The sequence below is a fragment of the Peromyscus eremicus genome, chromosome 15, assembly GCF_949786415.1.
Source record: "Peromyscus eremicus chromosome 15, PerEre_H2_v1, whole genome shotgun sequence".
Classification (NCBI taxonomy): Eukaryota; Metazoa; Chordata; class Mammalia; order Rodentia; family Cricetidae; genus Peromyscus; species Peromyscus eremicus.
This window is the reverse complement of record NC_081431.1, coordinates 64,145,010-64,163,529: the sequence shown is the minus strand read 5'-3', so window position 1 is coordinate 64,163,529 and position 18,520 is coordinate 64,145,010. Positions and strand designations below refer to the sequence as shown.

At 51.2% G+C, this 18,520-nt stretch overlaps 1 protein-coding gene across 1 annotated transcript in view; it reads right to left on the bottom strand.

The window, feature by feature from the left end:
* The window catches only part of Lct (lactase), a 43,353-nt gene that overhangs the window by 5,298 nt on the left and 19,535 nt on the right, over positions 1-18,520 (bottom strand). The window contains exons 7-13 of the mRNA XM_059280701.1: positions 16,627-17,272; positions 13,470-15,026; positions 10,883-11,151; positions 7,123-7,413; positions 6,217-6,415; positions 4,926-5,128; positions 2,649-2,758 (exon numbers count right to left, since the gene is read on the bottom strand). Of these exons, the coding sequence (XP_059136684.1) occupies positions 2,649-2,758; positions 4,926-5,128; positions 6,217-6,415; positions 7,123-7,413; positions 10,883-11,151; positions 13,470-15,026; positions 16,627-17,272 (3,275 nt within the window). The remainder of the gene's footprint in view (positions 1-2,648; positions 2,759-4,925; positions 5,129-6,216; positions 6,416-7,122; positions 7,414-10,882; positions 11,152-13,469; positions 15,027-16,626; positions 17,273-18,520) is intronic.

Below are 18,520 nucleotides of genomic sequence, written 5' to 3'. Positions count from 1 at the left end.
TTGTTCTGATGGCCCAGCTCCACCAATGCCCTGCCTCGGCTGTGAAATGCCCAGGTCTACCAGCCTCCCAGGTCTCTTTGGAGTTTCCTTTCTCCTGAAGGAACTGAGAAATAGAATCCCATGCCGTCCCGTCTTCCCTGCTGGCCTGTCACAGCTGGAGAAGCCAGACTCGCCTATGGCCCCTACCCACTAGTTCTGACCCAAGGGTACAGCAGCTGCTCAGCAAAGCTGTGTGGAGGGACCAGAATGCCCACTTGCACAGTGGTACATCAGACACACTGCCATAGCCTTGCCCATCAGGACCTTGCCCAACAGGCCGGATGTGTGCTACAAGGCATGAAGTAGAATTTCTATTATCCCAAGAAGGGAGAGACGGCAGATTTGGGAGGAAAGAAAGACTCAAGGGCTATTAGGAATGTACACCTGCTGGATTCCTTCGTCCTCCACTGGTCACATGAGCTAGTGTAGAGTTTGTGAGGCTGTCCCCATAGAGCCAGGGACCATCTTTTTGTGCCTTTCCACATGCCACACCTCCAGTGCCAACGGGTTTTGGAGGCAGGCAGCTGTTGTAGAATATTATTTTAACTAGGCAAAGAAGTGTTACATGTGTTTATGCTGCATTTGTTTAATTATGCAAAGCTATGTTACTTTGCCTGCCTAAAGCACTGATTGGTCCAATAAAAAGCTGAGCAGCCAATAGCTGGGCAGAGAAAGGAGAGATGGGGCTGCCAGGCAGAGAGAATAAATAGGAGGAAGCCGGGCGGTGGTGGCACACACCTTTAATCCCAGCACTCGGGAGGCAGAAGCAGGCGGATCTTTGTGAGTTCAAGGCCAGCCTGGGCTACAGAGCGAGATCCAAGAAAGGTGCAAAGCTACACAGAGAACTCTTGTCTCGAAAAACCAAAAAATAGGGCTGGAGAGATGGCTCAGCGGTTAAGAGCACTGGCTGCTCTTCCAGAGGTCCTGAGTTCAATTCCCAGCAACCACATGGTGGCTCACAACCATCTGTAATGAGATCTGGTGCCCTCTTCTGGCCTGCAGGGATACATGCAAGCAGAGCACTGTATACATAATAAATAAATAAATCTTTAAAAAAAATTATCACATTTAAAAAAAAAAAAGAAAAACCAAAAAATAATAAATAAATACATACATACATACATAAATACATAAATAAATAGGAGGAGAAATCTAAGCTCAAAGAGAAGAAGGAGGAGAAGGAGGGAGACGCCCAGGGCCAGCCAGGCAGATGCCAGCCAGACACAGAGAATCCGTGAAAGTAAGATAGATATACAGAAGGAAGAAAGGCAATAAGCCCAGAGGCAAGGCAGATAAACAGGGTAATTTAAGTTAAAAGAGCTAGCCAGAGACGTGCCTAAGCTGGGCTGAGCATTCAAAACTAAAAAGTCTGTATGTTGGGATTTGGGAGCTGGTTGGTGGCCCAAAAGAAAGAGCTTGGTACAGGCAGCCATGTTCTGAACATCACTTAGGTGGTGGAGCACTCTTGCCCTGGCCTTTAGTCCTCATCCTTAGTAATAAAAGAGGCTGTGGAAGCCACAGAGCAGGGAAGCAGGGACGCTGCTGCACACCACTGCCATCTGCTGGCCAAATGAGGAAACGCACGTGCCCGACAGTCCCCAAGCAACAGCTTTCTGGGATAAGCCAGAGGAGGTGAACTGGGAACTGTCCTTGCAGTGAGGCAATGGGTTGCTTAGGACCAGGCACTCTGGGGACGGTTTCCGTGGCTATCCTGGAGAACAACAACAATAATAGCAACTGTTTCATCACGGGCGTTCCTGTGCCAGGCTCTGAGCCTAGTTTTGTTTTGTTTTAATTAAAAAACTTGTTTCTTAGGCTGGAGAGATGGCTTAGAGGTTAAGAGCACTGGCTGCTCTTCCAGAGGTTCTGAGTTCAATTCCCAGCAACCACATGGTGGCTCACAACCATCTAGAATGAGATCTGATGTCCTCTTCTGGCATGCATACAGAGTGCTGTATATATAATAAAATAAAATCTTTAAAAAAGAAAAAAATTGTTTCTCATACAAAAATACGTTTCCCCCTCCTCCAGCTCTACACGGATCCTCCCCACCTCCCTGCTCCCCCAACTTTGTTTTTTCTCTCTCTTTCAAAAACAAAAAACAAAACAAACAACCAATCAAACCCACCCATGGATCACTGGCTCGCTCTGCTCTCATGAGAAAAGCGTCTTCTCGCAGTACATGGGAATTCACGGAGACTCCCAACTGGACAGTGCAGAGTGAGAGTCCTAATGGGGTGGACTAATGAGGCTCCTAATGGAGCCTCAGGCTCCGTGCACGCTAAGTCAGCCCTCAAACCCTGCCTCCCCTCGCTATGCGCAGAAGAGGAGGTGGGAAGATTGTGGGAGTCAGAGGTGACAGGGGGCTCCGGGGACAGTGGCTTCCAGATAGGGACTGAGCTGAGTTTCACACACGCTCTCACACGCTATCTTCCTAACAAAGACACACGCCCTAGGCCGGTGCCCGCCTGGCGCTGACACCCTCACCGCACACTCGCTGCTATGGACACACAGGCGCTGACACCCTCACCGCACACTCGCTGCTATGGACACACAGGCGCTGACACCCTCACCGCACACTCGCTGCTATGGACACACACAGCTTTTACCTCGATTTATTGAGGCCCGCCGCCAGGCTCCTCTCAAGGACCCGCGTCTTCATCACCTCCGGGTAATCTCCGTTGTTGAAGATGGGGTGTGCAAACCAGCCTCCCATAAACTGTGGAGGGGTAAATCTCTGTTGAAACTGACATGGGGGAGGCATCTCGCCTTTCCCAGACACCATCGGGGTCATCCCGCCCTGTCAGGGGTCTTCATTGAACATGCCTGCTTCTTGCTGGCATCTGTCTACCATACTATAGACTTCGGGAGGGTAGACGCACACCCTTGTTTGGAGACTTAGAAAATCAGGGGCACTGAAGAGTTCCTCAGAATACAAGGAATTCTTGGCACCAGGGGTAATGGCTACAGTCTGGCTCTACAGCCTCCTGTAGTCAGAGCGGAGCGTGGAGGACATTGCTTCATTCCCAGGTAGCCAGGGATGCTGTAAACTCCCCATCCCCCTGCTGCAGTCTCCAGAGCACTAGGATCACAGGCATGGATCACCACAAACAGCTTTATGCCGAGGACAGAGCCTCAGGCTCCATGCACGCTAAGTCAGCCCTCAACCAGATGAGTCGCCTCCCCAGCCCTTGTGCTAACAGTTGTTAAAAATCATCCTTGGAGGTGGTGGCGGCAGCATGCGGTGTGTGCGTCTGTGTGTGAGATGTGGAGTGGGGGCGGGTGCCATGGCGCACACGTGGAGGTCAGAAGACAGTTCTGGGGAGTCTCTTCTCTCCTTCGTCCTTTGTTTAATTTATTTATTTGTATTTTATGAACATTGGTGTTTTGCCTGCATGTGTGCCTGTGTGAGGGTGATCCCCGAACAGGAGCTACAGACAGGGTGAGCTACCGTGTGGTTGCTGGGAATTGATCCAGACAGTGCTCTAACCGCTGAGCCATCGCTCCAGCCCCCCTGCTTCCTTTATTAGGCTGTGACCAGCAGCGTCTGGAGCAGTGCTGGGCCTGAAGGAGATCCCTGGAAACACACAGGGATGCCAGCAGAAAACACTATCCTCCGAGGCTAGAGTTCACGTCACCAGGCTTGTAGTGGCAAGTGCCTTCACCTATCTGGCCATCCTGCCAGGCCACAGACAATTTTTTAAGACTTAAAACTTAGTCCCAGGGGCTGGAGATCTGGCTCAGCAGTTAAGAGCACTGGCTGCTCTTCCAGAGGTCTAGAGTTCAATTCCCAGCAACAACATGGTGGCTCACAACCATCTATAATGAGATCTGGTGCCCTCTTATGGCCTGGAGGGAAACATGCAGGCAGAACACTGTATATGTAATAAATAAATCTAAAACAAAAAAACACCCTCAGTCCCTGTCTGGAGAGGAGGTTCAGTTTTCAAATGCACTTGCTGCTCTCCAGAGGACTCAAGTGTGGTTCCCAGTACCCTGGCCATGTTGCTCACAACCATTCCTGTGGGGCATTTACCCACCAACCCCACAGCTCCCCAGAGTTTTCTTGAGTGTGAGCAGCAGGAAATATTAGATAGAAGGATTTATTGTGGAGAATCTTGGGGAGATAAACAGATAGAAAATGCAGGATAGCCTTGAGAGGGCCTGGAACCTATTCCAACGGGCCCCGACTGGCTCTGCCCCAGGGTATTCATAGAGATGCCAAGGGGTGGAGCAAAAGACCTCCCCCCAGCACAGCCAAGTGCAGACCATCTCAGACACCTGCACTCAGGCCCGTGGTCCTAACCATCCTCTATGAGGACCTGCTGGGTAAAGCCACGAGGAACCTGAAAATGGGCTCCCACACATTCCTGGATATCTGATGCCCTCTTTTGGACTCCACAGACTCCTGCATTCACAGGCACACATACACATAAAAAATAAATTCGGTGGTGGTGGTGGTGGTGGTGGTGGTGGTGGTGCACACCTTTGACTCCAGTACTCTGGAGGCAAAGGCAGGTGGATCTCTGAGTTCCAGGCCAGCCTGGTCTACAAATTGAGTTCCAGAACAGCCAGGGCTACACAGAAAAACCATGTCTCCAAAAAAAAACAAATAAATAAAATCTTTAAAAACAAAAACAAAACACCTCAGTCTCTTATAACTCATCCCCTTTGTCACAGCAAACCTCTGAGTAAGAAACATCTAGTTCACAGATGAAAAACCTGAAGAACAGAGAAGTTAAGCATTTCCCCTCAAGCTCACAAAATCAAGAAAGAGCAAAACTGGGCTTAGATCTAAAACATTTGATTCCTGGTCTCCATCTATTTCCTTCAAACCACAGTGGGGGAGAAGACAGCCAAGAAGAGATAGTACCCAGAGGACAGACCTGGACGTATCTCCTGGCGGCCTCCACGTCCTCCTGCTTGGAGGGATCCCTGGGCTCAGCCCAGTCACTGCTGATGGTGATGGAGATCACGCCTCCCTGGCTGCCTCGGTATTGGTCATTGTAGAGATGCCAAGCCTCCGCGTGAGCCTTTATTAGGTTGTGACCAGCAGTGTATGGAGCAGTGCCGGGCCTGAAGGAGATCCCTGGAAACACACAGAGATGTCAGCAGAAAACACCATCCTCTCTGTGTATGGAAGGAAGGATCTGACACCTGGGAGACTGCCCTTCCAACTCCAGCTCTCCCTCCTACTGGATGGCAGACAGGAAGTCGGCCTTACAGCATCTTTCCCAGGAGAACAGGCAGCAAAGAGTGCTTGTAAGAAGGGAACAGGAGCCGGGCAGTGGTGGCGCACGCCTTTAATCCCAGCACTCGGGAGGCAGAGCCAGGCAGATCTCTGTGACTTTGAGGCCAGCCTGGGCTACAGAGTGCGATCCAGGACAGGCACTAAAACTACACAGAGAAACCCTGTCCCGAAAAACCAAAAGAAGAGAGAGGGAACAGGATTGTCTGTGGGTAGCAGCACTCTGGCTGAGACAAGGTACGATCTATGTCGGTTTATGTCCTCCTCCTCTGGTGGGACGTCTACCATGATGAACGCTCAGACGCTGACATCCTGGAGCTCCAGGGGGCACCATGAAGTCAGGACTGCAGGACACACCCAATGGTGACAGTAACACACGACACAAGAATAGTACTCGGGTCAAAATGCCAACCAAGAGCCACAGAATATCACTTACTGGTGATTTGAGAAATACCTCTCCAACCCATTTCAAGCCTGAAATGTGTGTGTGTGTGTGTGTGTGTGTGTGTGTGTGTGTGTGTGTGTGTAGGGACATGTGCTAACGTGTGTGAGTGGAGGTGGAGGCCAGAGGACAGCCTTAGGTACCATTCACAGAGAGACCATCTACTTCTCTGAGACAGGGTCACTTGTGGGCCTGAACTAGACTAGACTGGTGACCAGTGAGGCCCAGAGAGCCCCCTGCCTCTGCCTTCCCAGGGCTAAGGTCAGGAAGGTGTCACCATGCCTGGTTTTTCTGTTTGTTCGTTTTGGTTTTGGTGGGTTCTGGGGAGAGAACTCAGACTCCCACACATGCACGGCAAGCACTTTACCAGCTGCCCCCTCCCCAGGCCCGTGGAGGTGGGGTTTCCAACACACCGCCTGGCCATGACTTCTCAACGTGCTAAGAACGTTAGGATCCAAACAGCTGACAAGATGGACCTAGGGCCTACCTGGAGCAGACACCCCACTGCCATAGCCATGGGCAGCGATGACAAAGGGTTCATTCAGTGTGATCCAAAACTTCACCTTGTCCCCCAGCCTCCGGAAGAGCACATCTGCATACTCCTTAAACAGCTGCACAATCGTCTCGTTCTCCCAGCCCCCGATGTCTTGAAGGGCCTGGGGCAGGTCCCAGTGATATATGGTCACCTGGGGGAAGCCAGGTCAGTGTTCCATCAACCGTTTCCTCAGCGACATGAGACACGCACAGACGCTGACGTGGAGAGGCTCAGGGAGGTCTGAGCTATCTCCCAGACAGGAAAGAAAACGCTCCGTTCTCTAACTCTGTACCGCGTGAATATATGGACAGTTCCAAACCCAAGCTGAAAAGCCACTTTGGTGCCGGGATGATGGCTCAGCCGGAAAAGGTGCTTGCCACCAAATCTGATCTAGGTTCAACCTCCAGGATTGGCATGGCGGAAGGAGAGAGGTCACTCCCGGAAAGTTGTGTTCTGATTTACACACACACACACACACACACACACACACACACACACACACACCCCTACCTTTTGGGGGTTGGCAATATGACTCAGTTGATTGAGTACTTGCCTAGCATGCATGAAGCCCTGGGCTCCATCCCCAGCACCAAATACATGGCACGATGGTGCACACAGACAGGACAGAAGTTCAAGGACAGCCTCGGCTACATAAGGAGTCAAAGGCCTGCTGGGATATAGGAGACCCTGTCTCAACATAAACCAATAAGATCCTAATGAAAAAGAAATAAATGGGTAGGAGAGGCAGGCAGCGCCTTAAAAACAGATCGATTAGATAAATACAATAAGAAGCCAGCACTTGGTTTGCACACTAGATGGGTCCGCGTGCCCCACTGCCTCCGGGGACCACAGCCTCACCTGTGGAGTGATGCCGGCAGCCAGCAGTGCGTCTATGAAGTGGACATAGTAGCTGAGGCCCGCTTCGTTGATGAACCGGGTGGTTCCGTCGGGGAGGACTCTAGACCAGGAGATGGAGAAGCGATAGTGTGACACGCCCAGGTTCTGAAGGGCCACCACATCCTCCGCAATCTTGTGGTAACTGTCACACGCCACGTCTCCATTGTCGTTGTTGGCCACCCTCAGTGGCGTGTGGGAAAACGTGTCCCAAATACTGAGCCCTTTGCCGTCTGCTCTCCACGCGCCTTCAACCTCGAGACAAGAGGAGGCAGTCTAAGTCATGTGACCAAACACAGGTCCTCTTCTGCATCGCCTCGGGGAGTCTTCTTGGCACACCCTGCCGCCAGTTACTGAAGCTGCCCTGTGCACCTGGCAGCATCGCCCTGCGCTCTGTTGCCGTACTGGCTGCCCATGCCACCATGCAGAGTGGGCATCTCTCTGTCTCTCTCTGTCTCTGTCTGTACGTGGAAGAGAGACAGAGACAGGGAGAGACAGAGTCTCACACAGCCTAGGCTGGCTTTGAACTCATGTAACAAAGGAACCAAGTGCTCTACTAACCGAGTCACATCCCCAGTTCCAAGACGATGTATTTCATTTCAGTTTCCCAATTAACGGTGGCAGTGGGGTCTGTCAGATGGGGGGTACTCACCAAAAGTCTTGAGTGAACAATTTCACGTCCCCTGCCACCTACAGCTAAGCAAACTGCAAGGATACTGGTGTGGAAAACGTATCTGTGGTCCAGACGTGCATGGCCGTTTCTATGCCTTCCCCCTCCTCCCTAACTCCTTTCCAAAGAGACACTGGAGAATGCCTGTCGGTGGTGTTCAGTGGGTAGATAGGCACCACAATTTGCTTTAAAACATTCCAACAAACGTGCTGTCACAACTACGGTGCCACAGCTGAGATGGTGTCGCATTTTAACCACGAATGCACATCCCGTCCTGGCAGGGAGAGGGGCAGAGTGGAGCCAGCAGGAGCATCGCCATAGGAACCATCTGCGTGGAGGTGGAGGAGGCTGGAACCAGAGGACCAGCTGAGGCGGTAAGAAGCTAGATTTATATACAGAGAGATTTCTATAGAGATTTCTGCTGGAGAAAGGAGATACAAATACGGAAAATGAAAGGGCTAGCATTTACCCACGGAGTCAGATTTGAACTGGATGTATGGATATGAACTCAAGGCTTTACATACACAAAGTGTGGGACTGGGGGATGTGGCTAAGTTAGAAGAGGCCTTGCCTGGCATGTATGAGGCCCTAGGCTCTATCCCCAGCACTGCATATACTGGGAGTGTTGGTGCATGCCAGTAATCCCAATACTTGGAAGGTAGAGGCAGGAGGATCAGGAGTTCAAGGTCATCCTTGGCTACAGAGTGAGTTTGAATCCAGCCTGGTATACATAAGACCCTGTCTCATATATAATTAATAAATGCAAAGCGGGGTGGCTGGAAGAGTAAGTTTACACAACTCTATGTGTGGGTACATCCATGTGTTCTTCAGTTCTGACTACTGAGAGGACCCACAAGTTGTGATACTCCAGGGGCAGTGAGGGTACCAGTTTCCAGACAGTTTGCTGCTGTGAAAAACAGCTGGGCATCGTAGAGAAAGGGCTGGTTAACAACTGGAGAGGAAAAGGTACTGCTGTGGGATGTTCTGTATGGCAAATGTGTTGCTGATTGGTCAATAAATAAATCACTGATTGGCCATTGGCTAGGCAGGAAGTATAGGCGGGACAAGGAGGAGAATAAAGCTGGGAAGTGGAAGGCTGAGTCAGAGAGACACTGCCAGCCGCCACGATGACAAACAGCATGTGAAGATGCCAGTAAGCCACGAGCCACGTGGCAAGGTACAGATTAATGGAAATGGATTAATTTAAGCTGTAAGAACAGTCAGCAAGAAGCCTGCCACAGCCATACAGTTTGTAACCAATATAAGTCTCTGTGTTTACTTGGTTGGGTCTGAGTGGCTGTGGGACTGGCGGGTGAGAGAGATTTGTCCTGACTGTGGGCCAGGCAGGAAAACTCTAGCTACAAGGTACAGATGAGCCCATTGTGCCAGAAGGGATTAAGGAAGCCAGGCTGGGGTGTGGCTTAACCAGTGGAGGCTTGCCTAGCATGCAAAGATCCATGGGCCATTCCATCCCAGCACTGCATAGACCAGGCCTAGCACTGTGCACTCATAAGCCCGGCATTTGAGGAGATGGAAGCAGCGTGTTCAAACGGTCAAGAATCCAAGAATTCTGGGGTGCTCAGCAAATTCAAGGCCAGCCTGACCTAGATGAGACCCTGTCTCAAAACAAAAACTACTAGATAAAGAGGAGGAAAAGAAGAGAAGGAGGAAGACAGGGAGGGAGTTCTTTAAAAAGAACATGTTGATCAGACCCAAGTTGAGAAATTCTGCTACAGAGGACTGATGTTGTGTGCCTGAAACACAGCAGGACGAAGCCTCTGGGGTCTTGGCATTGGCCCCTAATGAGTGTAAGGTCAGCCAGAGCACCTAACAGGACAGGGACCTGGGGTTTCCTTGAGCTGAAGAGAATGAATGAACAGGTAGTTGATGTTTCCCTACTAAATGTCAGTCTGGTGGAACTGTGGCTGACTTTATCACATGGTGGGTGGGCACTGGAGACTGGCGAACTCCAGCCGTAGACTGTCTACAGCCGTAACTGTCTAGAGAAAGCCCAAACAGACTAGCTCTTCTGTGCACTGCCTAGGTCATGGTATTTTATCACAGGAACAAAAAATAGAAGATAGGGACAGGGACCCACTGTGAACTCCCCACCAGGCAAGTTGTCTTTTGCTTTTTCTCTGTGGTACTGAAGATGAAACCCAGAGCTCCCTGCCTGGTAAGGGGTCAGCATGCCGGCACTGAGCCACATCTCTTGCCCATGCATTTTGACCTCTCCATTCCCGGGGAAAGACAATAGTATCCTATGGTCTGTATCCACCTCCTTTGTCATGAACACAGGAGGGGTCCGATGTCCGGGCATCAGAAAAACCCAGACTGAGTTGGGAGCCCACTTAGGCCAGCTGCCTGTGCAGATGAGCTGGGCGAGAGGAGGCGGCCTCCAGGGAGATGATGGGCTCGCGGGCCTCTTCCTGGACGTTCTGTCTGTCATGGCTCTACCGGCCCCATATGGCCCTTCAGATGCTCATCTCAGCCCTTGACAGGATCTACAGACACCTAGGAAACAATCGTCTGGCCAATCTATAAAGAAGTTTCTAGACTGAATTAACTAAAGTAGGAAAATCGCCCTGGATGTAGGCAGTTACCGGGAGCTGGAGTCTCGGACTGAACAAAACAGAGAGTGAGCTGAGCACCAGCACCCATGCTCTCTGCTTCCTAAGGATGGGATGTGACCCCTGCTGTCAGGACATCCCCCCATCACGGTATCACGAGAGACGGCATCCTAAACTGTGAACCTAAATTCCAACTCTTCTCCCTCAGTCCCTTTGTCTGGTATTTTATCAGAGCAACACGCCAGGTAAGAAGCCAGCCCCCACCCAAACTGACCTTACTGAATTTGGCGGTGTGAGGTACCTGGATCCTCGCGCGCCCACACACACGCACACACACACACACACACACACACACACACACACACTGGTCTGCACAGGTCCTCTGGAGGCTCTGGCCTCTGTGTCCTGCCTCCCCAGCACTGTGCAGAAGCTTGGAGCCCCACAGCAATGTAGGAGAGTGAGCTCATGGCGCCAAACTCCTAACCTGATACGCAGCAGAAGCCGCACTCCAGATGAAGCCCTTGGGGAACTCTCCATACAGGAACTCGTCCTCCTTGGCCAGGGGCATGCCGTTGTTGGTGATGATGTCTGCATAGTTTCTGGCTGAGGCTCTTGCTGTTCGAGGCCTGTCCGCGTGGTCAAAGTCAACATGATACAATCCAAACTTGACTGTGTAGCCCTCCAGCCACTCGAAGTTGTCCATCAGTGACCAGGCGGAATACCCTCGAAGGTCCACACCATCCAGCCTGTAGGCTAGGTTATGCCAAAGAGAGCAGAAGAAAGCTTTAGGGAACAGGCAGGAGCCTCGAGAAGGCCAGCCATGTGCGGGCACTGGCTTCCAGGCTATGTCCTCAACCAGGGAAGTGTACAGTGACATGCTTCCTGAGAGGGGACAGGCCACCTCCTCACTCTCACTTTTTGCTTCTTGTTTGTTTTGTTTTTGTGTCTGAAAAGTTTTTGCACCCAGATAGGCCTCTCTGCCGATGCAGCAATCCAAATCAGACCAAATCAAGCCTAATTAGGAAAAGCCCAGGTTTAATGGGTAAAAATGCTCCTGGATGATTTTTCTGGCCTCTCAGAGAGGAGATGGGGAAGAGAGACAAAAAAATACGTCTGCCTTTGGGGGGGGCGGGCAGTTTAAATACCCTGTGGGAGTGGTCTTGAGCATCTCTTGGGGAGGAGCCATGTTTGGCAGGCTTTCTGAGATGAGGCAGAGTTTGGGGAGAGAGAGTTGGGGGAGGGGGCTGAGGTGGAGCTTCCACCAGAACAGTGTTTTCTTTTCTTTCTTTCTTTCTTTCTTTTTTTTTTTTTTTTTTTTTTTTTTTTTTGGTTTTTAGAGACAGGGTTTCTCTGTGTAGCTTTGGAGCCTGTCCTGGAACTCACTCTGTAGACCAGGCTGGCCTCAAATTCACAGAGATCCGCCTGGCTCTGCCTCCCTAGTGCTGGGATTAAAGGCATGCACCACCGCCCAACCAGTGTTTTTTTTTTTTCAAGACTGAGTTTCTCTGTAGCTTTGGAGCCTGTCCTGGAACTCACTCTGTAGCCCAGGCTGGCCTCGAACTCATAGAGATCCGCCTGCCTCTGCCTCCCGAGTGCTGGGATTAAAGGTATGCACCACTACCTCTCAGCAAAGGATGCATGTGTTTCTTAAACCTGTATTCTCAAGTTAGTTTTGAAATACTTTGCTTTCTTTCTGGGATGACTTCAAATAAGTGTATGACTCTCTGGGTATTGGCCAAGATAGGCTGTTGGGATGCAGAATTGAAAGACAATGCCTTGGGCTGGAGAGATGGCTCAGAGGTTAAGAGCACTGGCTGCTCTTCCAGAGGTCCTGAGTTCAATTCCCAGCAACCACATGGTGGCTCCCAACCATCTGTAATGAGATCTGGTGCCCTCTTCTGGACTGCAGTCATATATGCTGTATACATAATAAATAAATAAATCTAAAAAAAAAAAAAAAAAGAAAAGAAAGACAGTGCCTTATAGTCAAGAAGTTCATTGCCCAGTAGCAGAACGTGCACAAAAGAACCGTTAGACTGTAAGAGATGCCACAGTGGAAGTGTGTTGACAGCAGACAGGACTGACTGCAGCTAGAACAGAGGCACATGTGATCTGGAATGAATTCTCAGAGGACTGCTCCAAACTGGATTCTGAAGGTCAAATATGCATTTACTAACTTTTTGCTAGCCTCCATGACCCTACAGCAAGTGAGGTAAATGGATAGGCCTCTCAAATTCAAGAGCCTCAGCCCTGTTTAGACACTAAGCACACCAGTGTGAATTTATTGATGTCATTTCAAATTTTTTGAGACAGGATCTCATGTAGCCCAGGCTGGCTTTGAACTCACTGTGGTCAAAGGTAAACTTGGATTTCTTCTGTTCCTTCTGCCCCGCAGGTGTGCACACCATGCCCTCCCTCCCTGGGGCTGGGATTGGAGACCAGGGCTTTGTATTCTAGGCAAGCAGTTTGCTGACTGAGCCACATCCCCAGCTCTTCAAGTGCGAACTTAAATTTTTTATTTGTTATGTGTGTGTGTGTGTGTGTGTGTGTGTGTGTGTGTGTGTGTGTGTAGGCCAGAACACAACCTCAGAAAACCCACTTTTCTTTTCCAGAGCCGCTCATGTGACCTGGAGCTCACCAAGTGGTCTGGGCTGGCTGGCCAGTGATCCCCAAGAACACACCCCTTTCTGCTTCCTCAGCTCAGAGATTACAAACGTATCCTGCCTGGCTCGTTTTCTGGTCCCCAGGCTCGCAAGGCAAACACTTTACTAACTGAGCCCTGCCCATGCCCAAAAGAGTGACTTTCAAAACACCTGTCAAAGCATGGGGACACATGACCGATGGAGGACAGGGAGACTGGACACGTGACGGACGGAGGACAGGGAGACTGGACACGTGACAGACGGAGGACAGGGAGACTGGACACGTGACGGAGGGCAGGAGACGGGACACGTGACGGACGGAGGACAGGAGACGGGACACGTGATGGACGGAGGACAGGGAGACTGGACATGTGACAGATGGAGGACAGGAGACTGGGAGGTTTAGTGAGAGGCTGAAGTCTCATGCACCTTTCAGAGCCTCGTTGATGTAGGTTTTGTGGTAGAATATCCTGGCTGTGTCATCCAGCGTGGGGCTGTCCAGGCCCTGCCCATTCTCTGTGATGTAAATGGGAATGTTGCCATACTCTTCCTTGATCCAGTTCAGCAGCCTCCGCATGCCCCAGGGCACGGCTGCGTGAACTACTGTGGAGATGGACGAAGAGGTCATATCGCTGACTGTCACCTCCCGGTCATCTTCATAGTTGGGTGGGTTCAGCCTGGGAGTGTTATGCTGCACATACACGGACGAGTAGGTGTTGAGGCAAAAGACGTCAGCGGTACCCCTGATGTAACCCTTCTCCTCCTCTGTGAAGCTGGGCAGGCGGGACTCAGCCAGGCGCTGCAGTTCGCTCCTGTTCCCCACATTCCATTTCATGACATCTGGGTAGTCCCCGTTCCTAAAAATGGGGTGGGCAAACCAGCCCAGGGAAAACTGCAGCATCCGGTCGGCAGCGTCCACATCTCTTTGGAGCCCTGGGTTCTTGGGTTCCACCCAGTGAGTGTTGAGGCTCAGGGAAATGACCCCCTTCTGCTCCTGCCTGTATTTCTCATCATAAGTATGGTAGACTCTGGCGTGAGCCTTGAGGATTACATGGCTGACCCTGTAAGGTGCCCAGCCCGGGTCCTGCACATTTGGGGGAAACACCCCTGAACTATAGCCCAACAGCACCAGATACAACGGCTCATTGAAGGTCATCCAGAACTTGACTCTGTCACCGAAGGTCTTAAAACAGAAGTCAGCATAGCTGTTGAACAAGTCAACCAAAGAAGGGTTCTCCCACCCTCCAATATCCTGGAGGGCCTGGGGCAGGTCCCAGTGAAACAGCGTCACCATGGGGAAGATGTTGCTCTCCACCAGGCCGTCAATCAGCCTGTTGTAATAATCCACACCGTGATTGTTGATGGAAGTGTTCCTTCCTGTCGGGAAAATCCGAGACCAGGAGATGGAGAACCGATAGGCCTTGACCTTGAGGGTGCGAAGAATATTCAGGTCGACATCCAGCTGGTGATAGCTGTCGCAGGCCACGTCTCCGGTGGCATTGTCTTTCACGCCGTTCCCCGGGGTGTGGGTGAAATTGTCCCAGATGCTGGGGCCTTTGCCATCAGCATCCCAGCCTCCTTCGATCTGATAGGCTGAAGAGGACACACCCCACAGGAAGTCATCCCGGAATGTGCCATGATAGAACAAATCTCTTTCAAACTTGGGCTGATTGGAGAACTTCTCCCACACTATTTTAGCCTGGGAGGGCACCTCAGATGGGAAGTTAAAGAGGACTGGGGCTCTGGAGGCAGGGTCTGCTCTCAGAGGCAGGGGGCTGCTTCTTGCTTTCTCGGCAGGGAAACCGTTCTTCTCTATGACGCTGGTGAAGAAGTAGGCAGATTTCCTGGCAGTCCTCGGCCTGCTGCTGTCGTTAAAGTTGACATGGTACAGCCCGAACCTCTGGCTGTAACCTGAGGGTCCTTCGAAGCCATCGACGAGGGAACGAACAATGTATGAACGGACGTCCACCAAATCTTCCTTGACAGCTATAAAGAGAAAACAAAAGTTAGGCATGTGCAAGTGTGCGTGTGTGCGTGTGTGTGTGTGTGCGCGTGCGTGTGTGTATGTGTTTGTGTGCATGTGTGTGTGTGTGTGTGTGTGTGTGTGTGTGAATGCATGTAAAAACTAGAAGACAATCTCAGCTGTTGTTCCTCAGCATGCCACCCTCCTTGGTTTTTGTTTTTTTTAATTTAAAAATTATTTTATGTGTACGGGTGTTTTGCCTGCATGTACATCTGTCACCACATGTGTGCAGTGCCTACAGAAGTCAGAAGAGGCCATCAGGTCCCCTGGGACTAGCGTTCCAGATGGTTGTGAGCGGCCATGCAGGTGCTGGGAATTGAACTCAGGCCCTCCAGAAAAGCAGCCAGTGCTCCTAACCACTGAGCCATCTCTCCAGGCGCCACTCCCCACCCCACCCCCAAGAGTGCACTTAAAAAAATAATAACAAGGTGGCCCAGGCTGGCTTCAAACTCTGTAGCTGAGGGTAAACTTGCACTCCTGATCCCACTGCCTCCGCCTCCTGAGTGCTGGTGTGAGCGGCCTACACTCCCCAGTTTACACAGCGCTCCGGATGGATCCCACTGCTGCCAGCACGCTAGGAAAACGCTCTACCTCCTGATTTACATCCCCTGACCTATTTAATTATTATTATTATTATTATTATTATTATTATTATTATTATATTTTTAAAGATTTATTTATTTATTATGTATACAATGTTCTGCCTGCATGCCAGAAGAGGGCGCCAGATCTCATTACAGATGGTTGTGAGCCACCATGTGGTTGCTGGGACTTGAACTCAGGACCTCTGGAAGAGCAGCTAGTGCTCTTAACCACTGAGCCATCTCTGAAGCCCCCTATTTAATTATTTTTGAGACAGGCTCTCACTAAGTATTCCAGGATGACTGAACTCTCAATCCTCCTGCCTCCGATTCCAAGTGCTGGGGATAAAGGGATGCACCACCACACCTAGCAACAAGCATCCCTAGATCATCGCATGAAGATGGAGGCATAGGCTGGAGAAGATATGGATGCAAGGCCATTAATCACATCTTCTCAGATGGCCGATTCTCTGAATCATCGGCTTCTGAGAGTGACAGGTGTCGTGAACTCATTCGAGGTGAGCGACCTACGTGCTGAAAACCACTTGCCATCCCTTTCCCCTTGGATAAGAAGGTGCGTGGGTCAGACTGAGCGTGTATGTGTGTGGCTCAACTACAGAAAAGGAAGCGCAGTGCAGACTGGACGGCCAGCTGAGGGGGACGGAGCTCAAAGGGGCTACTGCCCTGAGGGGAGCCAGCGACTGGGGTCCCAGCCTGTGTCAGCCCACCTGCACCCCACTAGGGACTGAGGGCCTCTTTCAGGAGGGATGACATTTATTCATACCGTGTCCTCACTGTCTTACACAGTCCCTGGTTCATCGTGCTCTCAATAAACACTGGTTAACCAAGTGCGTCCGACTACTGGAGAGGCTCTTGGTGAGCACGCCTGACGACCTGACTTCAGTCTCTGCCCTGCCTCAGTAAACAGAACTCTGAAGACTCGGGGTTAGAGCGGCCCGCTCGGGATCTGCAGCCTTCTTACCCTTGAGCACCTCGTTGATGGACAGGTTGAGGTAGTTCACCCTCACCGAGTCGTCAAGGAGATCGGCTCCTTCCCCGACCGGCACGCCATTCCCAGCCACGAAGATTGGAACTCTTCCTTTCGTGTACTCCGTGGAAGCAAACTGCAGCAGCCTCCTTACGCCCCAGGGCACCACCCGCATCCAGGGAGATGCAGTCTGGGGCCACGTGGGGTCCACGTGCTGGGAGAATCCTCCGATGTTATCATAGCTGGGGACGCAGGTCTGCCGCCCAGCCTTGCTGACCAGGCGGGACGTGTAATGAGACAGACCAAGGAAGTCCGCAGAGCCTTTCAGGAGCTGCTTCTCCGCTGCGGTGAACTCCGGGAGTTGGGCCAGAGGACCACCACACTGCTGGTTTATCTGCCGGATCTGGGCCCGAAGGACGGTGGGGTAGTCTCCATCCACAAAGATGGGGTGTGCAAACCAGCCCAGCATGAAGTGCAGGAAGCGCTCAGCGGCAGCAACGTCCTGGGGACTCTGCCCATCCAGGGGCTCTGCCCAGTCTGAATTGAGCACAATGCCCACGCGTCCCTGCTGCTGTTGGCGATAGTGAAGGTCGTAGTGATGCCAAGTTCTGGCATGCGCCTTGAGGATCAAGTGAGCCACCTTGGGAGGGAAAAGGGAGGAAGATAATGTCAACAGCGGCACTAGCAACTCAGTAGTGTCGGCAAGTTACTGCCAAAGTCAACAGAATCAGCAACGGGGCTGGGATGGGCCTGCAATGATAGACAGCCTCCTATTCACAAAACCCTGGGCTCCATCTCCCGCACTACACGCCCCTGGCATGGTGGTGCAAGCTGAAATCACAGGACTCCGGAGGTGGAGGCGGGAGGATTGGAGGTTCATCCCTGTCTACAAAGCAAGTTCTAGGCCATCCTGGACTACAGAGGTCCTCTTTCAAACAAAGGAAAGAGACGTCACAGCTGTAGCACTGATCAATCAGTGAGGAGGAAACCAGGATCACTAAACTAAGGCCAATTGTGAAAATGCCACAAAAGCAAACACGTAAGAAAACCCAGCTGGCCGTGGTAGTGCACACTTTAATCCTAGCCCTGGGGAGGCAGAGGCAGGCGGATCTCTGAGTTTGAGGCCAGCCTGATCTATGGAGCAAGTTCCAGACAGCAAGGGCTATGTAGAGAGACCCACTTCAAAATAATTAATTAATTAATTAAACATTTAATCCCAGCACTCGGGAGGCAGAGCCAGGTGGATCTCTGAGTTGGAGGCCAGCCTGGTCTACAGAGCAAGATTCAGGACAGGCACCAAAACTACACAGAGAAACCCTGTCTTGAAAAAAACAAAAACAAAACAAAACAAAACAAAACAACAAAAATAATTAACTGAGCAGTGGTGGTGTGTGCCTTTAATCCCAGCACTTGGGAGGCAGAGGCAGGTGGATCTCTGTGAGTTCAAGGTCAGCCTGGTCTACAAAGTGAGTTCCGGGACAGGCTCCAAAGCTACGCAGAAAAACCCTGTCTCGAAAAACAAAAACAAAAGAAGAAGAAGAAGCCCCAATACTGGAAAGAAAACTAGTAGTAACAAGAATCTTACCCGTGTACCTTTTTTTTGGGCTGAATTGTGTTCCTCTAAATGTATATGTGAAGCCCCGAGCCTCAGTGTGGTAGTGTTTGGAGGGGCCCCTGGGAGGTGACTGGGGAGGACAGGATGGGGCTGGTGTCCTTATAAAGGGAGCCACCAGTGGGCATGTTCTATCTGCCCCCTCCCATGTTCTCTCCACCCTGGAGGACAAGACAAGAAGGCTGCCCACAGACAGGAACAGACCCACTGGAAACCGAGCAGGTCAGTGCCTTGATCTCAGGCTTCTCAGGCACTGGGACTGTGAGGAAACTGTAT